Raw genomic sequence first — 23,812 nt, 5'->3', positions numbered from 1 at the left:
TATAACTAGTCAAATATACTTGAAGTTATAATAATTATGTTCTGTTAGCAGCTACAAAAATAAATGTTAATATAGAGCCAAACAATTCTAATATAGTTATACAAATGATTAAAAATAAAAATTTTTAAGGAAAAAAAAATAAGCATAAGTAATAGCTAGTAAGCAAAACCGAAAGAAATAATTAAGTAAGTATATCCATTCAATTTTTAAATAAATCTTATATTTAAATATTTGATTTTAATAAATTGTTGCCATTTGATATAATATTATCTAGAAACAAAATAAATAAAATATATAAATTATTATTAAGACTAACATTTAATATTTATTAGAACAAGGTTTACTTTAATATTGTTTGTGTTGATAAAATTAAAAATATGTTATAAATAGTAGTAATAATATGATATCCCTCCAATTATTTCTATTGAAATATTTAATATTTTTTATTTATTAGAATGGAATCTCATTTTACTAATTCCTTGGGTTACTTTTTTAGTGTAAAATACATATTTTATCATTTAATTTTTAATTATTTGTTTTATATAATGAAGTACCTCATATAGATATGTTATATTAAACCAACCAACATTGATCAAAAATACTTCAAATAAAAAAACCATAATATGTTACACTATTTTTTTCACATGACTTAAAATATTACATATATGGTATTGCATATATTATATTGAATTATATAGGTAGAAAATACTTTTAATATTTGTCTAGTGTAAAATAATATAAAAAATATAACAATTTTTTTTTAAAAATCTTACCAAATATTTGAATTAACTCCATTATTTTAGTTCTATTTATTTCATATAATATTGTATCATTTCTGAAAAAAAAAAAAAAAATTATTTACACAATAACAAAAGTGTATGTGTTACATTAAAATATATGAAATAGAAAATAATTTTTAATTGACAATAAATAAAACGGTTAATGCTGCTAACATACATTGAGTAGTTAACAGGTATAATATTATACCCATTTAATTTAAACATTTACGGTGTTCTTAAATTTCATAATAATTAACATAATATTTTTTTCTCCATTTTACATACATATAATATAGTTGAAACCTCTCACTATTTTATATTTATTGTTGAAATCAAGGTTCTAAAAATTTATAAATTATTAAAATAACTATAAAAATTAACAATATCTGTGTCTTTTTTAAAGTTTTGTTTAGTATTTTTATTTTTAGTTACTTAATAATTATAAGTAGCTTATAAATAAAATTTTTTATAAAATACAGAAAATATTATTATTCATCATAATCTTTATAATTATTTGGTATTTTTAACCTGTAATTATGTATTACAAAGTATTTTATAAAATCAGAATCATAAAAATATAATAGTTACCTACCAAATAATGTATACAAGTACTGTACAAATTTACAATACACAAAAATACCAAATAACTTTATTTTCAATACCTACAGGAAAGTAAAAGTGAACTATATATGTAATATATTTTCTTATTTTTATAGAAAATTTTTTAAAGGAGGAAAATAATAAAAATAGTCAACCCTCTTGATCCTAACAATTGACTATAGGCTTTTAAAAGTGACCAAGGAAAATCTTCTATTAGCCAATACCCAAATTATGTCATTTAGCTACTTTGCAATTGTAAGTTAAGGAGTCATACATAAAATTATACAGTAAATACTAATAAAATTCAATAAATGCTATAAGTATTAAATAATTAAACAAAAATTAGTAGATACTTTTTGTTGTAAACAAAAATGAAACCATGTATACTTTAAAATTTGCTTAGCAAATATTAACATAAATATGATATAATTTTTTAAATGTTAAAAAATTTACATATAAAGAAACTTAAGAAACATACTTTATTGTAAAATTGATTACTACATTCATGTCACTCGTAGAATGCCAATAATTGCATTTTTATTTCATAAAGATATCCAATATCAACCAAATACCTGTGGTGCATACTTACAAACATCAATGAATATTCAAATTTTCATAAAAACTTTGAAAATAGGAACTTTTGCCAAAATTATTGGTAATCACCGATGTTTGTAATATTTACCACATAATGATACACCTTATTATTTACACTATATATTTATAATAATAAGAATATAAAACAGATGTAAGTCTATAATGTATAGGAGTCACAAGCAGTGATTTATAGTATTTATACATATCTCTCCCCCCCCCCTTAAAAAAATCTTAAATACATCACTTGTCTAATATACTTATATATATATACTAGTTTATAGTACTTTATCCTAATTTTATCATTTAATGTTGAGTTTTTAGGATTCCTACAGAAATTTTATAATAAGGTATTTGTTTAATATTCCCTCTCTCTACCTTAAAAATAATTGCCAATTACAAATTTTAATACTCATAAATTTTGTGATATTTTGTATTATATTTTTAAGCATAAAGTTAAAATCTTATGAATTTTAAACTACAAAACAATTTTCAAATTTTTGTGATTTTTATTTTTATTATTACCTAAATGTGAACTTCAAACTATTGAATCAAACAACTAATGATATTTATTTATTTTTTCATCGCTGTACTAACAACTTAGGAAACCTCCAATTTTAAATGTTTAAAAAAAGTTCAGAGCTGAAATATTTTTAAAATTGTATTATGTTTAGAAAATGCTAATATGAATATTTAGTAAACATATTTTTAATTATTTACATTTATTCATTTTAAACTTCGTATTTTTGAAAATTCATATATAAGTTCTAATTCCTGTTTTTCATCAATTTTTTTGTAATTTGAAATCTAACTGGGAATTCCATACTTTTGAAATATTTTTCTAATATAAAAATGATACAACAAAAATAACATAATATTATAAAATAATTATAGCTCTGCTCAGAACAATTCTTAAGTATACATATTATACCTATAATATATATCTTAAAATGAGAATATATAAACTTATGCTAAAATAATTTTATAATAATTTTTTACTTTTCATGTTTTTCAATTATTTCCATTTTATGAAGTCCATCTAAAGCAGATTTAATTACATCTTTAATCAAAACATAAGGATGTGTGTGCAATTCTTCAACTTTCATGTGAATTAATTTATAAATTAATTCCTCTGAAATTATTTTTTGACGAGCCTGAAAATTGTTTTACATTTAATACAACTTATTTAAATAGATTAAAAGTACTATAAAATTAGTTACGTCTATCAAACAACTATATATAAGTCGATAACATGTCATAAATGGATTGATAGTTAAATAGCGAAGTAGTTCTTTTTCTTTTTCATGTATATGGAGATACATTGAAATACTATGTTTAAAATCCTATAAAAAAAAAATTGCTTTAGATTCATTTTTATGACTCATAAGTATAAAGTCTACTTCATAGGGCTAAAGAAATAAAAATTATTTTAAATATATGCAAAATTATCATACTTACTTCTTTCTGACAGCCTTCAAAAAATACAAATTCAAACTCGAATAGTCTTCTTAATAAAATAAACTTTTCTTCTAAATCTAAGATGCCTAAAATAATTCAAATATTACATTAAAATTCTATTATAATATAAATGACATCCAAATTATTTAAATATAAATTAAATTTGAATAATCCATTATTTTATTGTAAATATGTACAAAATTAAGTTGTATAATATGAGTAGCATATAGACAAGATAGATTTAGTTAAGTTATATCATTTTTTTGTGATATAAGAACAAAGATTTTTAATTGGGGATTTTTCTGCAAAAAACAAAGTACATTGATAATCTAGTTTATATGACAATATGACATGTTTGATATTTGTATAGGTACATATGAAGTTAAGTTAAATAATAAACTTAACAAATTACATTTTTTAAATTTTTTTCTATGTAATTTTTAAATGTTTCTGTAATATAATGGATATAAATGGATTAAATATAATAATATAATATCAATTATTCACTTACCATTGTTCCAAATTATTTGACGTTTTGAAATTAAAATTATAAATGCAATATTTATAATAAAATGTAATGAAGGATTGACATAAAGTTGATTTAAAATCAATGGGAATGCATTATCAAATAATTCAGTTTTAAAATTTAGGTTGCCTATAAAATAAAAAAAATTGAGATTTTATTAAACTATGAATAATAATATATATTTGACATAATATGCAAATATACAATAAATAATATTAAAATATGGTATGACTCATGGCTAAAGATTATATAATTATTATTCTAATTTGTTTTCAATGTAGTACCTAAATATAATTTTAGGCATATAAAAACATTTTTAAAGTTTGAAAAATGTATTAATTTAGATTTTGAGCTATATTAAATTAATCAAAAAACCGTTAAGATTTGTCTAAAAATGGTCATGAATTTCTCAAAAACAAATGTGCAATTCTTAAATAACTTTACAAAAATTTAACTTACATTTTAGTTCCAATATAGTTTATATCTACATGATACAATTTATGCAATTTTAAGAAATTTTTTTTAACAAACATTATTTTACAGTAAAACTTATTCTATTTATGTGCTGCTTTATTCAAAATTCAAAAATATTTAATAAATATCATTAATATTATCAATTCATGCATTTTTAAAATAGTTATATTTTAAATGACTGTAGTTAGATAATATGTAATAAGTATAATTGGAAATAGAGAAAATATCATTTTTGAAGTTTGTTTTTTGAATAAAATACATAAGTTTTGATATAATAATTCAAAAAAATAAAAATATTAAACTACATTTATGTTAATAAAAATTATTTTACCTGATAAATGATTTGGATAAATGTTATTGTACTTTGAATAGTGCTTTTGAAAATGTATGATATTGTCTTTCAATGTGATAAAGTGTTGATGCAGTTGAATAGTATTAATAATTCTTCTAGTTATATCAATATCTGAAACATTGTAATTTGTATTTAAATATAATTTAAAAAATATATTGCACTATTACTATAACAATAAGTTTTTTTTTTGATAATATTTAAGTAATTTTAATTAATAAATATAAAACAAATTAAATTTATTCTAATATTTTTTTAAAGGATGTCAGTACACTATCGATTTGATTTTACTGATTCACGCACAATATAGAAAATTTGTGTTTAGTAGAACAAATCTATGTTAACTTAAATTCAAATTTTTAATTTATTTTTGATTAAATTTTTATGTTTATAATGAAAAGTACTGAAATATAAATTACATTAAGTAGGTATTAAAAGTAATTAATTTCAGCTTTGTAAAATTGTTAGTACCAAATTAGATAAGAAAAATTTAATTTAAAACTTCATTTAAAGCTTTTGATGTGTATAATTTATTTTATCTATCAATAGAATACTATTATAGTATATAATGTCATTGAGTATTTTGTACATTGCAATTATACAAACTTATAATTGATATATTCAAATATTTTACTAAATGTTAAACTTAATATATGTAATATTTAGTAATGTTGTTATAATTTACCTTGCACTTCAATTTGAGCCCCACATTTTTTAAAAAGTTTACTTATCCAACTTATTTGATATGTTACTTTATCTAAATGAATATCTTCAGTATTATTTTTAGATAAGTTATAAATTAATGCAACTGCTAAAATATTAAAATATGATAAAATCATGTTATGTTGTTGCCTATGAATAAAAATAAATATTCTATTACTTTACAAACTTTACATTTATATTATATCATTTATAGCTTGCATATAATTAATATCGCATATAATTTACCTATAAACAATTTCATGAGCAAGGGTTAACACTATATTATGATTTTCATTATTTTTTCCATTTTGATTAATATCTTTAACATATTTTTGAAGTGAAAAAGGAGAACCAAAATTAATATAAATGTTACCATATTGGTCATCCATATTTTTAATACTATTAATTAATCCCTAAAAAATAATTATTATTATTACATTTTTCAGTAAAACATATATTTATAATATTAAATCCAATTTTAGTTACTATATTTTTAATTTCAAAAAAAGTAAATTAAATGAACTTGTAACATTGATTTATTCAAAAGTATAAAAACTGTATTTGTATTTATTCTGCTCTCTGGTCAGATACCAGAAGATTAGTTTCCATTCTTTGTAGTTTTAAAAGTTACAAAAAAACAAAATTTTAGTCATAATAATTCAATTGCTATTTTGTATATGCATAGTAAAATATAATACATAGGTATATTCTTTCATTTTTTTTAAATTTTATATATAAATCTATTTAAAAAATATAAATTATTGCTGAATAAATTTTTATTTTCAATGATTGTGCACATTATGTATCTTTTATTAAAATTCTTGCAGGACTAGGTTAGGTTAGGTTTATTTAGTAAAATAAATAATTAATTACATTTATTATACATAACTTAACTATATGGTTCAGATATTATTTGTAGCACCAGTATCAATTAAAGCGATTATTTCAGAAACCTGTTAAGAGTAAATTTTAAAATTCCCAGTTTTCCACAGAAAGGCGTTAAATTCCATTTATTAACGAGTTTCTAAACTAAACACATTATTTGACCAAAATTAAACACGTTCTAAGACGGAATTTAACACATTTTTCATTATTTTGGCGTATGACAGGTTTCTGAAATAATCGCTTCAATTATAAAAAATAATAAGAATATACACCTACTTAATGATTTATTATGAATCTATTAAGAATTGAGTAATTATAGCATAAACACATTTACAAGTTTATTTTTTATGCAAATAAGTTGTTAAAAACCATGTATCAATAATTGTCTTTAAATTATAATATACTAGTATACTACTTTCAAAATTCTCTACTATGATGTATTTATTGTTAAGTTACTGAAATTGTGATATAATGTTAGAAAACTTAATACATACAATTTTAATTGTATTATAGTAGGAGTAGTAGTATATATTTATATTGAACAAATTTGTTAAATTTCCTAAATGGTATGAAATGGATTATTATGTTATTAAAATCCAAATTAGTAGTTCTAAAAATTTATCAATATTTTTTCATTCATGTTTATAAAAATATTTATTTTAAAACTGGCTAAATAACAATGTCTTGACTAATCACATTATAAATTTAAGTGTCATTAAAAAAAAAAAAACTAAGTTAACTTAATAACTTTTAACTTATTTAAATAGTAATAATGATTTAGTTAATTTTACTAGATTATGATGCTTAAATAACTTGAATTAGTAAAATAAAAATCTAAATAAAAATCAATAAAAATCATTGTATTTTTTTAAATTATTATAATTTGATTTCTAAAATACATGAAAAAATTCAAAATTAATGTCAGCAACTTTAATTTTGAATTAAAAATACAAGTAAAAATAAAATCTAAAAGTTTAAAAAGTTAATAAAAAATGAAATTTTTTTATTACATACCAAAGTGGTTTCTTTTGGCTTAGGAATTCCTAAAAGTTCATAACTAAATAATTTGTCCTCAAGAAGACGATCATAATTAATTGATATAGGAATAATTATGACATCTTGAACTTCATTTTTTAATAAAACATTAACAATACACTTAAGTATTCCTGAAATTAATAAATTAATAATTATTAATATATTATGAACCTTTAAAAATAAGTTTAAAACTAAATTTCTTATTTGAGATATTTATCATATTCAAATAAAATAAATTCTAGAATCACAAAACTTATAAAAGCAGCTAAATGCAGTAATAAATCTATAAATTATCTGCATATATACTTAAAAATAATATGGTAATAGTTTACCTAGCTTTGGATGAATAGACTTATTAGAGCGACTGCGAGTACCTTCAATAAAAAACTGCAAGGGCGAACTTTCATAAGTTATCAAATGTTTAATATAAGTATACAATACTGATCGGTATATAATATCTTGTGCATTTTTCCCTCGATGCAAGAAAAAAGCACCGCATTGTTTCAATATATTCCCCATTATTTTCATGTTTTTAAAATCTATAAAAAAAAAAAATACTTAGCTTTTAAGCATTTAATATGTTTTAATAATTTTTACTTTGTAGTAAAGTAATAACATACAAAATAAAAATAAGCGTAAAAATATTTAATCTACTGATAATGTAACAACAAAACTTAACACCTTACATGCAATAAAAAGATATATAATAATTTTTATTTGATGACAACATCTTGATTGTATAACAGATAAAAAATTTAAATAAATAAACTAATAAACAATTTATAACAATATTAATAACTAAAAAAAGAAAATTAATTTTCCTTATAAGTGCTTATGTACAAATTTTATTTAATAAATATTATTTACTTGTCCAAACTAATTATTATTTATACAAAATTATTACAATACTGTTGATATATAAATTATACAATTTTCAAATAATAATATACACTAGTGGCATATTTTGAAGTGTTCTTATGTCGGATATCCCCGACTTTAAAAAACATAGTCCAATACCTATATGTGTATTTTAGTCACGTTTACAAAAGTATCTATACATACATTGCAGAAGTGAAATTTATTTTGTTAGATCTGACGAAATGTTTTGAGGTATATTTTGGATATCCTCAAAAAATTACTCAAAATATACCACTTATATAAACTATTTATAATTCATAACTTAGCTTTTTTCTAGTATTTTATAACAGGGATAGGCAACTTTTTATAAACATTTTTGCAACTTAATGACTAAAAGTATATGATATACTAAAAATAAAGTAAGCACAGTAAATTTTAGTTTTTGAAAATATATCAACAGTTATCCAAATGCATTAAATTTTTTACCATTTATCAATATTGTATTGTTTTAATTTTAGTTTCTAAGAATTCATCATTTTAATACATATGTATATGTACATAATATAGTTTTTTTTTAAGTTTTAAAACTGTTATAAATTTAAATTTGTATGATTGTATTGTATTCTTAATTATCTGTCATTAAAACTGTTACATTAAAATCATTATGTATTTATAAGCGTAGTATTTATTTTTGTAATAAAAATTATAATTATTATTGAACTACATGTTTTTTTTTTATCTATTATTATTTATTATTAATTTGATTTTTAAATAGACATCTAATTTTCACAATAATGTTTAACCATTTTTAAAATGTAACAATGTTTTTTTTTTTGTAAATTAATTGTTTAATTTAATATCTTATTTTGTAATTTTATTAGTTTTTCAAATTAAAAATTTAAAAAAATATAGTTTCAAATTTTAACTTAATAGTCACACTAAATTGCCAATCCCTGTCCTAAGGCTTATTTCACATCTGTGTAAAATATATTCAAACTTATTATGGAAAAAAATTATAAAAAAGAACTATTCTACTTTTATTTCTACTGCATAATTTATTGTAAAAATACCCATTGCTGCAGCAACATATGGAATATCAATATTATAGTTGAAACAAATGAATGCCATTAATATAAAATCTTGGTAACTTCTATGACTTGGAACAAATATCACTGGAGTTTTGTGAAAGTTTGATTTCATCTATTATATTTTAAAAATAAGTAATCATAAAATTAAATACTTACGCTATTTTGTTTAAAACTTAATAATTGATAATTAAACATTTATTTATTATTTTTAATACCTTATACATTAGTTATACTTTAATTTTTAAATAAGTTAAATTTGTATTATTATTATTGTTATTTTATTTTTATGATCTGCACACCTTTAATGAAATGAATGATTTAGACATTAGTTAACCTTTTAAATATGTTACTTATTCAATAAGTATCTAAATGTTAAATTTTCATTAAGATCAAATATAAACATACAATTTGTTTATAAAACTTCAAATATATTATATAATACATAATTAATATTATTTAACATATATGACATTACCATTATCAGTTGTTGTTCATTTATATACAAGCCTTGGAGTTTTGATTTCAGAATTTTAATTAAAATGTATCCCATCATTCTAATAGTTGTATTATTTTTAATACTCTGAAGGTCCTTGAGAATTTCCATTGCTTTATTTGTAGCATCGTCGAAACTAATATTGTTTAAAGGTATTACCTACAAATTAACAACATACATAGATATAAACAGACCAAATCTTTATCAAACAAATTAGATCAGTGACCATATTCAGTAAAGCAATTTTAATTTTAGGGATGCCAAAACTTAAGCAGGTCAATTTTTTCATCATAATAAATAACAAGCTTATGTATAGCACATATATGGGTTTGAAAGATAAGGTATTTTTAAGATATGAATGAATTAAAAAACTTGGAAAGTTAAAAAATGTAAATAGTTTTTGTCATAAATAACAATAATATACCTTCATTTATAAATGATAAATATATATTAGGTATCTTTATGTATTTTATGCATTATGATTTATTAATGTTTCAAATTTTACAGCAAGTCGATAAGATGCAGAAAAAATAGAGGGGATACTTTCATTGAGCTACTAATTCTCCCCTTTATATACGGCGCACCTGACCAAGAGAAATGATTATAATATGTAACGTTCAAGTATCTATTACAGTAAGTATAATATAAAATCAACATTAATTAATACTTAATTCAAACATATTTTATTCATCTGAATTAATATACAGTTATTTAGAACATGTTTTATAATAGATTGGTCTATGACAAGTGTCGCAATAAATAATTAGATTAGGTATTCAAAATTACAAAAAAATAATAATTTTAATTTTCTTTATCAATATCTAAAAAACATCATATTTAACTGATAAAAATAAGATAAATATGAATAGTGAAAAGAGTAAGTCTTTAGAGAATATATTGAAAAACTAATAAAAACTAATAATGATAATTTATAATATTACAAACCATCAGAATTGTTAATTTTATATTTTCTTCTAGTATCTTTTTTTTTTCATAATTTGATAATTGTGTTCCTTGAGAGTTTAAAGCTGATTGTCCTGCATTTAAACTTTTTAATGTCCATCTCAAATCACTTTTACTCTTTAATGATGTCAAAATATTAACGAACAAATTATAATCTAAATCATCCATTAAATTGTTCCTAAAAACGAAGCATAGATCATTAAATATAAAACCATAAATATTAATGTCAACTTAGTATTAAAACAGGTTTATATTAAAAGGTTTTATCTACCTAAAAAAAATAGTAAGAATAAATTTAAATGTAAAATATCAAAACTACAGTGTCGTAAATAGGTAAAATATTAACAAACTTACATTTTTAGAGTACTTATTTTATGTTATTATTAAATAATTTTCCTATGTTTTAATGAAAAACTATTCAAATATGTATAGTAAGGAAAATGTATTTTTGCTTATTGGTTAATCGATCGTTGCCCGTTAGTGTAAAAATAATTGAAAAAATTTAAATATACACTAAAAGAAAGGCAAATTCATTTGGTATTTACCGGCGTGTAAAAATTATTGAATATTATATATTATACAATATTATCTTTCATTGTAAACATTGATAACGTAATCAATTATCAAAATATCATATTATTCCGTCTACAGCATTGAACTCTATATCATATCTATATGGTCTACAGACGTAATTCTATCATAATATGTATTAAATAAATGATTTGTTATCCTGGGTTCTATGATAAATCGATAACATTTAAAATGTATTTAGACCCACAATTTGATTTTATATTGAAGTATGTAAAATAAAATACCTATATAAAAATCATGTTTTTCGTTTGCCGTCTGGACAATACGTCTTGTCCCGTAGGTAATAATCTATAATATCTGATAAACCCCCTCCCAGCGACCAAAGTAGATAGATGTCTCTACTCATAAACATTAAATAAGTAGGTACTTCAAATAATTTTCAAACACATACATTTTTCATTATTACTCATTCTTAATAAAAATTTTATTTATGTTATTTTATATACTATGTAGTCATGTAGTTAAAGACTCTATTAAAAAATAAAAACATAACATACTTAAAATATAATAGGAAAAATTAAAAAAAAAATTATCCGTTTATACTATAATTGTCATAAGTAATTAAAAACTCCGTACTTATATTCAAATACTGAATTTAAAGTTCAAACAATAAAAATGAAAAATTTTAAAAATTGCTTATGTAATAATTTTTAACTGTAAGACAATTTGCAATTATTTATGATTTTTACGAATTTTATCAACATTTGAATTTCAAATGCTTATAAAATAGATTATGCCATTTAAATACCTATTATCATAAATATATAACTTAAAAGTGAAACTTAAGTGAGTTATGTTAATTTTTCAAGCTGTTTGACAGAGCAAAATAATTTTAATCGACAATTATAGAAATATAAGTTATAACTATCAAAAATTTAAAATTTCAATTGTCTATAAATCATTCAAAAAGAGTAGAAATATTTTTAAAATTTTATCACGTATCTATGAAAAATTATTATATCTATAAACTTTTCGTAAAAGTTCAAGTACCTATATTTATTCTATATGGTTATTAATTATTATTTATTCATTATCGAATTATTATAAGATATACTACTAATTAAAAATCGTTTAAAAAAAAAACATTGATTTTATGAGTGAATATCCAATGTCGTAAAGATTTAAGGTTCAAATGTTCATCAAATTTAATCTAACATTCCGATTAATATATTTTTATTTTTTTTTTGTTATAAGTAGAAAAAATAATAAAGAATTTTGTATTCAATTTCTAAATTTTAGACATAGAAAAAATATTTTTCATGAATTTTTAAGTTTTAACAACATATTTCAAAATTTATCGATTTTTGCAAACATTTTCAATTTAAACACTTTTAAAAAAATGTATGACTATGCACTGATATATTTTAGTTTGTAAGTTTAAAACTTACGAGGAATCTTATGTTAAATTTTTAAGCATTTTGGTCTGTTACTGATTTTTTCGAAAAACAGTGCATTCTCAAAAGTATCTAATTACTCTATAATTTAGTGTTTTTTAACCAAAGGTATGCGAGAAAAAAAGGCTATGATAAAAAAAATAGAAAGTTTCATAACATTTTATAATTTATTCATGTTATTATATTTATTTATAAATGACTTATAATTTATATATGATGAATATTAATATAAATGAATAATACAAAAATGAACAGTTGTTACTAAAAAAAAAAAATGTATTCATTTAAAAAAGTATATTCTTACGTTCTTGCGCATAATAATTTTATTGGATTTTAAACTTTGTATTTAAATTCTATATTGTCGACTTCAAATGTTTCATTAATATCATTTTCTGTCAACCATTCATTTAAAAATGCTCTAATCATCTCACGAGCATGTTTCAGTTGAGGAAGATCTGTAGGAGATGGAGGATACATGTTTGCACAATGAGCAGTCCCTGTAGAAAAAAAAACGTTAAACAAAATGAGAATAATATTATTATTATAAATTTATAGATAGATATATAAGAAAAAAAATCAATTATAATATTATCAATCAATAAGTATACCTACATAGATATATTAATTATTGATTACCTTCAATATAAATAGCAACGTTATTTTTTGTTTTTGTGTGAGTAATTCCTAATGCATGCCACGGATCAACAGATCCATGAACATAAATTACTCGGTTTTCTTTTATGTTCAATTCACCGTACATAATATTACTTCTTTTGATTCCATTAGACAAAATATCAAAATTATACCTAAAAAAAAAGAATTTTTAAAGGGACAATGGAAATATTAAACATAACGTACAGTAATTTAGTTATTAATAATAGTTAAAAAAAATAAAGTATCTATATGAGTATAATACCTATACTTTTTCTATATTTTTTTGTTTTGCAACACATGCATGCGTAAATATAGATATGGGATCTCCCAACTTTTATACTCAATGGTCAAATTTAATATAGTTTAAAACTGTACCTATATGCAAGTCAAAATAGGAATGCAATGAACTTAATAACAAATAAGTGCGAATTATTATTAACGGTTGTTACGGCACACATTCATGTATTATAATATGTAATGTTTTTTCCTTGTACTTAAAAAAAATATTAATACTTATTAATAAATTATTAAATGTATACGTATAATGTTATGTTTGTTGGTTTTTTAATAAATATTGATATATGGAAAATAAACAAAATTATACGAATAGATATAAAGAATTTTTAATAATTTGCAGACGGTAGCGCCAGTAAAAGCCTATGAGCGCCGAGCGGTCTAAAAAAGTTTGCATATCATAGTTTTGAAATTTTCGAAAATTTGGCATAGACAATAAACATATTGATTAAATTATTAAAGTATTTATATATTTTTTTAGTGTGTTTTATTTTCTTGCATATGAAAAAAATTCCACTTTGAAATTCTTTGTGAATTAAATTATTTTTAAGTTTTTGATTTTTGATTATTAAACCAGAACCACAGATTAACGCTTGGACCATACATAATATTGTAATATCAACTATCATTGACTCGATAAAATTCACTAATACATTTCAATAATATAATTTATAATATTTAAAATAATAAAAAATTGTATTGATTATAAATATGCTGTTTTATTCAAGAGAGGCTATGATTGATTTTGTGGGGCATTCTCCTCCCCGCTCTCAGCACCCAAATTATACTCATGTTATTGATGCGGAAATGGTACTAATAATAAATAAATATTTTTATAAGCTACTAATTTAAAAGTACATATTATAGCGTGTTAAATACTCATATGAATACTATTATATACCTATATAAAAAAATTAATTCTCTAACATTTTTTTCTTTTAAATTTTAATATAATTTATTATTTATTAGTTGTTAAGTTTTAGATATCAGGAATCTATTATAAATGGCAATTCAAGTGAAAATATTAAACATTATTATAGATTTTAAAACAACAATACATTAATCGTAGTAAATTAAGTTTCTTAATAAGAGAGTTGTATAAGTGCAAAACTACTAAGTAACTTGTTATTACTTTCTAATCTAATTGATAATAAAACTAAGAATTGAACACAGACAACTACAACCTTTCCAATAGAGACATATTCTGCGTTCTTTATCTGCTTAGCTCTGAGTCAGAAAATTATAAATGATTATTTTACCTACACGAATATACAGTATATAAATATATAAACAATCATGTAATAAGAAAAAAATCAATATTAGCCAATACCATTTTACTATTAATTAAGAGCAACAGAATAACGTATTATTTCGGTTACGAGATTAAACAGAACATATTAATTTACAATCAATTACTTTTAACATAAAAGGACGATGTAGAAATGATGTTATCATTTTATTTGTATTAAAATTTAGAAGTTATGATGAGATATAAATAAGAAGGTAGGTAGGTACGTCGTACGTGTCATAATATAACTTTTATAATTGGAAAATGAAAACAGTTATCGCCATCCACTTTAATCAACGTTTTATTTAAAGGTTATCAATTTATCACATATCATCAAATTATTTATGCACCTATTTATCTACTTCATTACCTGATTCAAGTATATATCTATATAAATTATGTTTATAAAAAAAAATATATATAACTATTATGTTAAATAATTAAAAATCAAATAAAAAAAAAAATCTATAGGTTGTACAGTTTAACATTAAAAAAAAAAATTACTTAACCACCACCTGAATGTCTAGTATCTACCTATTTATTATTGCATAATTTAATTTATACTAGTTATATTTTAAGTTACATTCCTTTAAACGAAAACACAAATACACAGGAAAAAAGAACAATTATAAAATATGACACTCTTCAATGTATTTTGATTGTTGGTTTGGCATGTCAATATAAATTAGGGTATATATACCTATGTCGCTATGTGGACAGATCCGATGGGAATACAAAATGAACAATTGACGTATTTCGATTTAAGTATAAATAATATGATAACTTTATGAGCTACATCGATTTATGCGTAAGTTATTGTTATAACAATAATAGTATAATAGTTTAATTAAATTACATTTAATCAATAAAAGTATTAAAAAACAGTTTTTACAGTGCCACATCCTGCCCGACGAGGTTAGAATTATCATTATTATTTTCTAAACCCTCTTGGTAAAATGTTTAAGATTTAAAATGTTTGTCAAAATTAATTAGGTATTGATTAAAAACTATTTTTTAACTCAATAAATCACAACTCCCTATCAACTTTTATTAATATACAATGTGTGTTGTATTTTTTAATAAGTGGACGACATTTATAGTAGTCTGTCATTTCATCGTATAGTATTAAATTGGTTAACATAATCACCTCTATAATTTCATTTCATTTATCTTTCAAGTTATAATGATTCAGCCCCTAGCTTCCAAATATAGGTTAATAAGAAAATTCTCACGCTTATTTAAGTCAAATCATACGTATACTGCGGCATACAATCAATCAACCAAATAATTTGTTAATTTGATTTTATTTTTAATTATGTACTTGAATTACCTAGTTACTAGTTTATCACATTTTTGTACTTAATAAATTTCAATAATGTTTGTATATTTATAAATCGTTTGTTTTTTATTTTTTTAGTTAAGTTGCTGAGTAATTTATATTCAATTTGTATTGCTTATGTATAAACTACTTTTCTTCTTTTATCTTTTTAGACATTTTGTGTATTTTAATCTGTATAGAAAATACTATCGATAAAAAAACTTACAACTTTCCAAAAATATCAGAGCACATATCAATAAAAAATTCAGCTGGAAACTTATTACCAAACACATGATCATCTTGATTGGATGTTTGAAAAAATCCAAACTCTGTACAAGTTTGATATGTCCATTGTCGACCTGTATAAATATACTTTATAAATTTTAATGATTAATCATTTTTTGACTTAGAACATGTTTATTTTGATAGTTTTAACTAATAACAGTTGAAAATTATCAAAAGTTTGACAATGTAATGTTAAGTCTGTATCTACTATTAGTGAGTAAACTAATTATATGCACGACATTACATCACTAATTATGTTAATTAAATATGTACCAATTAGTAATTACCATTTAAATAAAACAAGTAAAAGTTTATTTTACTATACTACTTAATTTATAAAAAGCTATAAAAATTGCATATTTCATCAATTTTCAACTGAAAAACAACTTTATGATTTTTATGATTTTAACGAAGTTAATCAAAATTTTAGCCTCAAATGCTTATAAAAATGAATCGTACATAAAATATATTTAAAATACCTATGTAGGATCTTGTATTAATTTTTAAGTTTTTGGACACCGCAAAATTTTTTTTATCAATATTTAGAGAAATAAACCTAAAAAAATTTAAAAAGATTCAAAAGGAATCGAAATATTTCGAAAATATTATCATGTATAAAAAATAATCATTTAAATACTTGGCATAAATTTCAAATATCTATTATAGATAATATATTGTATACAGTAATTCATTTTTTAATTATAGCAAAATATCAAGTCGTTTGAAAAGAAATAGTTATTTACGGGTTAATACGCAATTTATTTGTAACCATTTGAACTTCAAAAGCTTATAAAAATTAATTTGGCTTTCCAGTAGAAATTTATTTTTGTATATGTTGAAAAACTTACATAGAACCTTGTATAACATTTTCAAATCTTGGGTATATATAAGTACATACATTTTTATGAATTACAAAATAATTAAAAAATGTTTGAGATTTCACGAATTTCTTAACTTGAACACTTATAAAAATATACTGTATCCATAAATGTTCTATATTTTTTAGTTGGTAAGTAAAAATGTTTAGAGTAAAATAAAATAAAAATATATTTTCAAAGTACAACTCTAGCACGTTACGACATAATATTATGTATATGTATATTCTATAGAATTTTGTAAATTAAATACTAATTATTAATTACTAACCTCCTGCTGCTGAATCACTATCCCAACTTGTATTCAAATAAGAATCAATCATTTTGGAATAGACGTGTTCTGTACAAGTTAAATTATTGATAGATAATAATTTGTTATTAACATCTGCATACCTGTCTAACTAATAAAAATAATAATAATGAGTTTAGGAGGTATATATATATATATAAATTAAATACCTAAAGTATCTATGATCTACCTATATCTTTCTATCATTATTATTATTATAATAAGTTATGGCATTGAGTATAGATAGGCTGGAGCTAGTATGTAGTGTCTTGCAAAAGTTTAAACTTTTAGGCTATTTATAAGTTTAAGTATCGGTCTGGTTTCATAGAAATAATATTTTAAAATTTTAGTTTTGAATTTGGTTCCAAAGTAATTATACTTTGGGATTTAGGTTCTGATTAAAAACAATATTTAATATAAAGAAATTTTTACAAGACATTGTGTCTAATAAAAAATGATGGGTAACACAATATTGAAAACAATTTAATGCGATATTAGAATTTGTATTTTGTACAAAACCCGAAAAATACCGATTCAGAATTGGTTCCTCTATTTTAGAAATTAAAGGTTTCAGTTCTAATTCTGGTATATGCATTTTATTATTGAACTTGGTACTAATAAGGATTAATTCAGATTATAATTTCCAGGAAGGGGGGGCAAGAGAGGGATATTTTCCCTCCTGGAAAATGTTGAGAATGTTGAAAAATTGTTTACACAAGATCTACAATGAGTTAGGATAGATTTGATGGATGATATGTATAATAAGCATACATAGAGAAAAAATTGATGATAAAACAAATGAATACATTAGTAATAAATATATTTGGTGTTAAAAAAAGAAATTCACAATTTTTATTTGTAAATTAATATTTTAATGAATTTATGTTATTAATCAAATGAAAATGCCATAAATAACTTTTATGATTAATTGGTTAAATAATTATTATTTCATAATTTTCCAATTTGATATATAAAATATAATAGTATAATGTTAAATTGTAAACCCCTTCCTATCTTATGGACAGAATTAAAATTTTGTCCCCCCATTGAGAATTTTTCTATGGGCGCTCTTGGTATATCATAAATATACTCAATAATTTTACATATTCTTGTATGAAATGAATAAATCCAACAAAAATGCGTACCTACAATATTAAATAAAGTCAATATAGATAAATAATAAATTAATATTTTGTAGTTAGAAAATGCGTATACAATTGTATTGTATATTTGTGAGTTTATATAGGCTCCTGAAGTATTACCCTACAAGCTACATTATATACAATTATTTTCTTCTTAGTGCTCTGCTTAGAATTCAAAATTTAATGTCAGGTACTTAAGCTACATTATTTCAGCGTATAAATAAAATACTTACTGATGTTGTTATTGTTTTGTTAACCATAATATCGCATAAAGTTTCTAATGTTACTAATGAACGTTTTGGGTTTTCATAAAATCTGTTATCCTTATTGTATTGTACTATCTCAGCAAAATTTCCAGCTAAAGTTTCGAACAAGTTTTCCACGTCATTTTTTGTATTTATATCTAAGGGATCGCATAATCTAAAAAATAATAAAGTTTACTTTAGATATTATATGTTAAAATTGGGTAATTTATTGTACGTATATTGCATATAGTGTACTTGAATTTTTTTTCAATTATTTTTGCTCCTTTGTTTGTTTTAATTTGGCTATCGATCATTTGGTTTGCTTGTTTGATTTGTAATACACATTCCGGAGAATACGCTGCTAATGCATTTTCAACCACCTTAAAATATTCTACAAAAATAAAAATGGGTACACGATATACAAATTAAATTATTTATTTAACAAATATTGGCACTGATTTTTCTTGGATTTATAATATTTAAGTGATTAAACAATAAATAATTATTATTTATTAAAATTAATCTAAGTACAATAGTAAAACTTACTAATTGAAATATTTAAATGTTTCAAATTAGTTTTTAATTTTAATTTTTTTTAATTTATTAAAGATCACTATAGTTGTTATTACATAAGCCCTAATTTGAGAAATTTGTAATTGTAAGTTCAAAATTTTAATTATAATAACTTAAACAAATTTTTGATTCCTTTAGTACCTAATTACTATTTACTATACTCGTAATAACTTTCGAAATATTAGAGGATAATTATTTGTTTTTGTGCAAACAACTTACAATATTATTTATTTATTTTCAATAGACAGACAGTTTTAGCCCATCGATATTTATTAATTTTAAAATTTATTTAATTTTAATTACTTTTTTATCTGTTAAATTAAAAATAAATTTGAATAAAATTAAAACTTGATTTAAAAAATTAGTTTAAGTTCGTAAAAATTAAAGTAAATCTATCATTTTTATGTCCAGTATTATCTGTTTAATCTTAAAATGTATAACATAGGTACCTTTAAAATCTATTTTTGCTAATAAAGGACCACTTGAAGATACTGCAGCGTACACTAAATGTGGAAATTTCATTCTCAACCATGCAGCTAAAGATCCCGGGTAAGATCCTCCAAATGCTACCCATTTAGCAGTAGCTGGAATATCATACTTTGTTCGAATATCGACTATGAATTCCGCCAAATCCGTTAATGCTTGTTCACTACTCAAGTATACTAAATTTTTGGTACTCATATTTCTAAAACATAAATATTATTATAAAATATTATGTATATGATTTTTAATTAACATTTGGATATTATAAGAAAATAAAACATAATAATTGTTCAGATTTTGATATAATACTGAAACCAGTGTTCATTAATATTTTTTTCAGCGTACTTTTTATGTAATTGATAAAAATATTAAAGATAGAAATTATTATGTATTTATATAAAATTAATTTTTATCCAAAAATAGTATGTTTAATATGTACTATTGCTTGAGATTTTAAGTTTGAATTTTTTACTGAAATCAAATACCTACTACTATATTGTATAGTAAAAATTGTACTACATAATAACAGTAAATTTGTTAAAATTAAAACTATATTTACAAATATTCTTACTCAGTAGGATGGCTTTTACCATAATACCGATGTTCCAATTGAAAACATAAAGCATTAAATTCTTCAGCATAGTTAATCCAAGCTCCACTGTACATCCATTTGGCTGAAATTGGACCTTCTCCTCCTATCATCAAAAACACGGGACCACCCTTCTTGTAATATTTCTGGTTTACTTGATATCTCTTAAAAACATTAAAATTAATTTAAATTCACGTATGATATATAACAAGAAAAAACATAATTACGTATATAAACTTTTCAAATAAAATTAATATACTTGTTTCCATGTTCTATTATCAGTAGGATTAAAGTGATCTAGTTTTTGTATAAACCATTTGTCTTCAACATCGATCGCGTTTTTAGTTAACGGTGGATTTGGTTCACCTAAACCTACGCGTATATTTTTAAAACCAAGTGATGAGGAACTCCAAAAAACAACACATAAAAATACACAACGTATGAATTTCATTTTTCAAAAATAATAATAATCTGAAAAAAAAACAAAATAGGTTTAAGATTTTTACTGGGACAATAATTGTATTGGTTTTACACACAGTTACAAAAACAAAAATAATAATTTTAAGGAAGGATGTTGGTTTTTAATTAATGTAGTTTATCATTTGGAATATCAGAAATAAAAATCAAATAAATAATCGCGGAAAAAAATTACAAAAAATAGTAGGTAATATAAATACAAGTATAATATAAGTAACAGCAGTTTTTGACAAAATTGATTATTGTTTTTATTATATTTCTACTATCAATTCCAGATACTTATGTAAGTATTTTTTAGATATTATATAGTATATGTTAATATATACTGACTTTATTTTTCAAGTCCACAGGGTTGTACAAAAAGAATCATATGGCCCCTATGTGATTTTATTTTAACTTTATATTTCTGTATCTATACAATATATACATATATATATGTATATATATATATAATATCTTACATATCACGATGGTAAACCATAATATGATCATATGGCATATAGCTTATAAAATATTTCGGGAATAAATTTTTATATACTTCGGGGTTGAATGTTGTCTTGCGGTTATACTCTTGCTGTTATTTAGATAACCATTTTACAAATATTTACAAATATAGACAGAGTAAATTTAAAAAAACTACGTAAATTATTGGAACTGTTTTTTGTATTATACATTTTGTAATATACATTAATCCTCATAATTAACATTTTTCAACTGGAACTAGAATAATTTAATGAACAACTGAGTACTGGAACAAAAACTGGAGGTTAATACTCAGTTCCTATTTTGTCGTTGACTTTATTTTTTTTATCATTTCGTATCATTGAATTTTTTTTAAATATGTTAACAAAATTGGAAGTTACATTTAAAAGAAATATTATTGAATTATTCAAAATAGCTTTCATTAAACAAAATATAATATAAAAATGTATACATATAATTACTTACCTATTTGTTATAACAAAATCATAAATAGAAAAAATGTAAAATAAAATTACAAGTCAATTAGAGCAAGTACCTATTAAAAACAGTTTATAATAATTCATTAAATTTTATAAATAGGTAACTACGTATAATTATCGGTGTTGTATAAATATTACTATTGAACATCAGCTAGATAGGTATTAAAAAACTACAGTAAAGGATAAATTTTTAATTATTTTTTTTTTTAGTAATAATTGTTTATCATTATAATTTAAAGTATTTTTTAAAATACTCGTATGTAGAAATCTAATGCTTAATGGTCAAATTACATTCCGAGTATATATTTATAATCACGCACATATAATAAGAATACCTTATTTTTATTTTGATATTTATCACCTTGTTGATAATAGGTAGTTATAATTTATTTAATATGTATAATGCATATTAAATTATAATAATTAATTTGATCTTTAGGTATAGTCATATATACGCTATACATAGTAGGTACATGCTACATATTATAATAGAATTATATAGTAATATGATACTTCATTAGATTGTTAAACTAATAAAAAAAAAAAACAGTATCTTATTTATGTTCAAACTATTAAGAAATATATATGGCTATAACTGATTACTTACTCGTACTTGGTATTATTTAATAACAGGTATTGAATAAATCGTGCGACACAGAATTTTTTGGAAACACAATACGAGAATAAATCACACAAATAATTGTTACAAAAAAATTAAATTATGTTTGATTTAATAACTATAATTCGTTTTTACGTTATTTTGTTTTAAATAATATTGTTTGATTTTTATGGTCTTTTTCGGAACGCTGCAGCAATCGTAAAAATGCAACCTCATGTACCTAGGTAGGAGGTATTCATATAACAACTGGTGTAGTGTTCAGTGCAATGCTGCAAACGAAATGACAAAATGCTGTTGATTGACTAACAAAATTAAAGTAATTTCCCCCTCTCAAATACTTAAATCAATTTCCACTCATTATATACTTATATATATTGTTTGTCGTTTGTTATCGCTCGTACAGTCTGCACAGTCCAATATCTATGTATATATATATAAATATTAATATGTTTATATTTTCTGTATATATCAAATATATAATAGGTACCTATTATATGTTTAAAATTGTTTAATGAATTCATTATATTATAACATATTCTATAGGTACCGTATTATATAAAATATATAATGCATATAAATAGGTGGAAGTGAAACTTATTACAAATTACTCACTTGTATCGCTATTTAATACTAATAACATTTATTTGGTAAGTATTTCAATAATTACTTTTGTCACAGATAATAGAACTATTATAATTTATTAATGAAATAAAAGAAATAAATACAAAAAATGAATAAATAACTTTCATTTACTATTAAAATAATAATAATAAAACCTTGTTGTTAAACTGAAAGTGACTTTTAGTAAGTAGGTAATTATGGATTAGCACACTCTTTTTTTCAAAACTGTAGCACAATTTAGTGTAGTTTATCTTTTTTGTATAGAATATAAATATTTAAATAAAAAAGAACTTTTATTAGGAGAATAGAAGA

General features: G+C 21.6%; 2 protein-coding genes across 2 annotated transcripts; both read right to left on the bottom strand.

Moving 5' to 3' along the window:
- Window positions 1-223: 223 nt before the first annotated feature.
- On the bottom strand, window positions 224-11,178 carry LOC112603235 (dihydroxyacetone phosphate acyltransferase). The gene is made up of 15 exons (XM_025351726.1): window positions 11,156-11,178; window positions 10,784-10,979; window positions 9,821-9,997; window positions 9,328-9,457; window positions 7,732-7,938; window positions 7,379-7,530; window positions 5,726-5,892; window positions 5,463-5,629; window positions 4,760-4,891; window positions 3,940-4,083; window positions 3,429-3,514; window positions 3,191-3,313; window positions 2,970-3,124; window positions 774-835; window positions 224-270 (listed from the first exon to the last, which is right to left on the bottom strand). Coding segments are annotated over exons 1-15 (1,947 nt in total). The 5' UTR covers window positions 11,158-11,178.
- Window positions 11,179-13,119: 1,941 nt separating this feature from the next.
- Window positions 13,120-23,143, bottom strand: LOC112603234 (putative serine protease K12H4.7). The gene is made up of 10 exons (XM_025351725.1): window positions 22,868-23,143; window positions 21,081-21,292; window positions 20,804-20,985; window positions 20,199-20,434; window positions 19,432-19,567; window positions 19,165-19,351; window positions 17,772-17,901; window positions 16,567-16,699; window positions 13,423-13,592; window positions 13,120-13,283 (listed from the first exon to the last, which is right to left on the bottom strand). Exons 2-10 carry the CDS (start codon window positions 21,270-21,272, stop codon window positions 13,120-13,122), a joined length of 1,530 nt encoding a protein of 509 aa, XP_025207510.1. The 5' UTR covers window positions 21,273-21,292; window positions 22,868-23,143.
- Between the last annotated feature and the right edge of the window lie 669 nt (window positions 23,144-23,812).

This window comes from Melanaphis sacchari, unplaced genomic scaffold, assembly GCF_002803265.2.
Source record: "Melanaphis sacchari strain LSU unplaced genomic scaffold, SCAv2.0 Contig9_pilon_pilon, whole genome shotgun sequence".
In the NCBI taxonomy this organism is placed as follows: Eukaryota; Metazoa; Arthropoda; class Insecta; order Hemiptera; family Aphididae; genus Melanaphis; species Melanaphis sacchari.
This window is presented reverse-complemented; position numbering and strand designations above follow the sequence as displayed.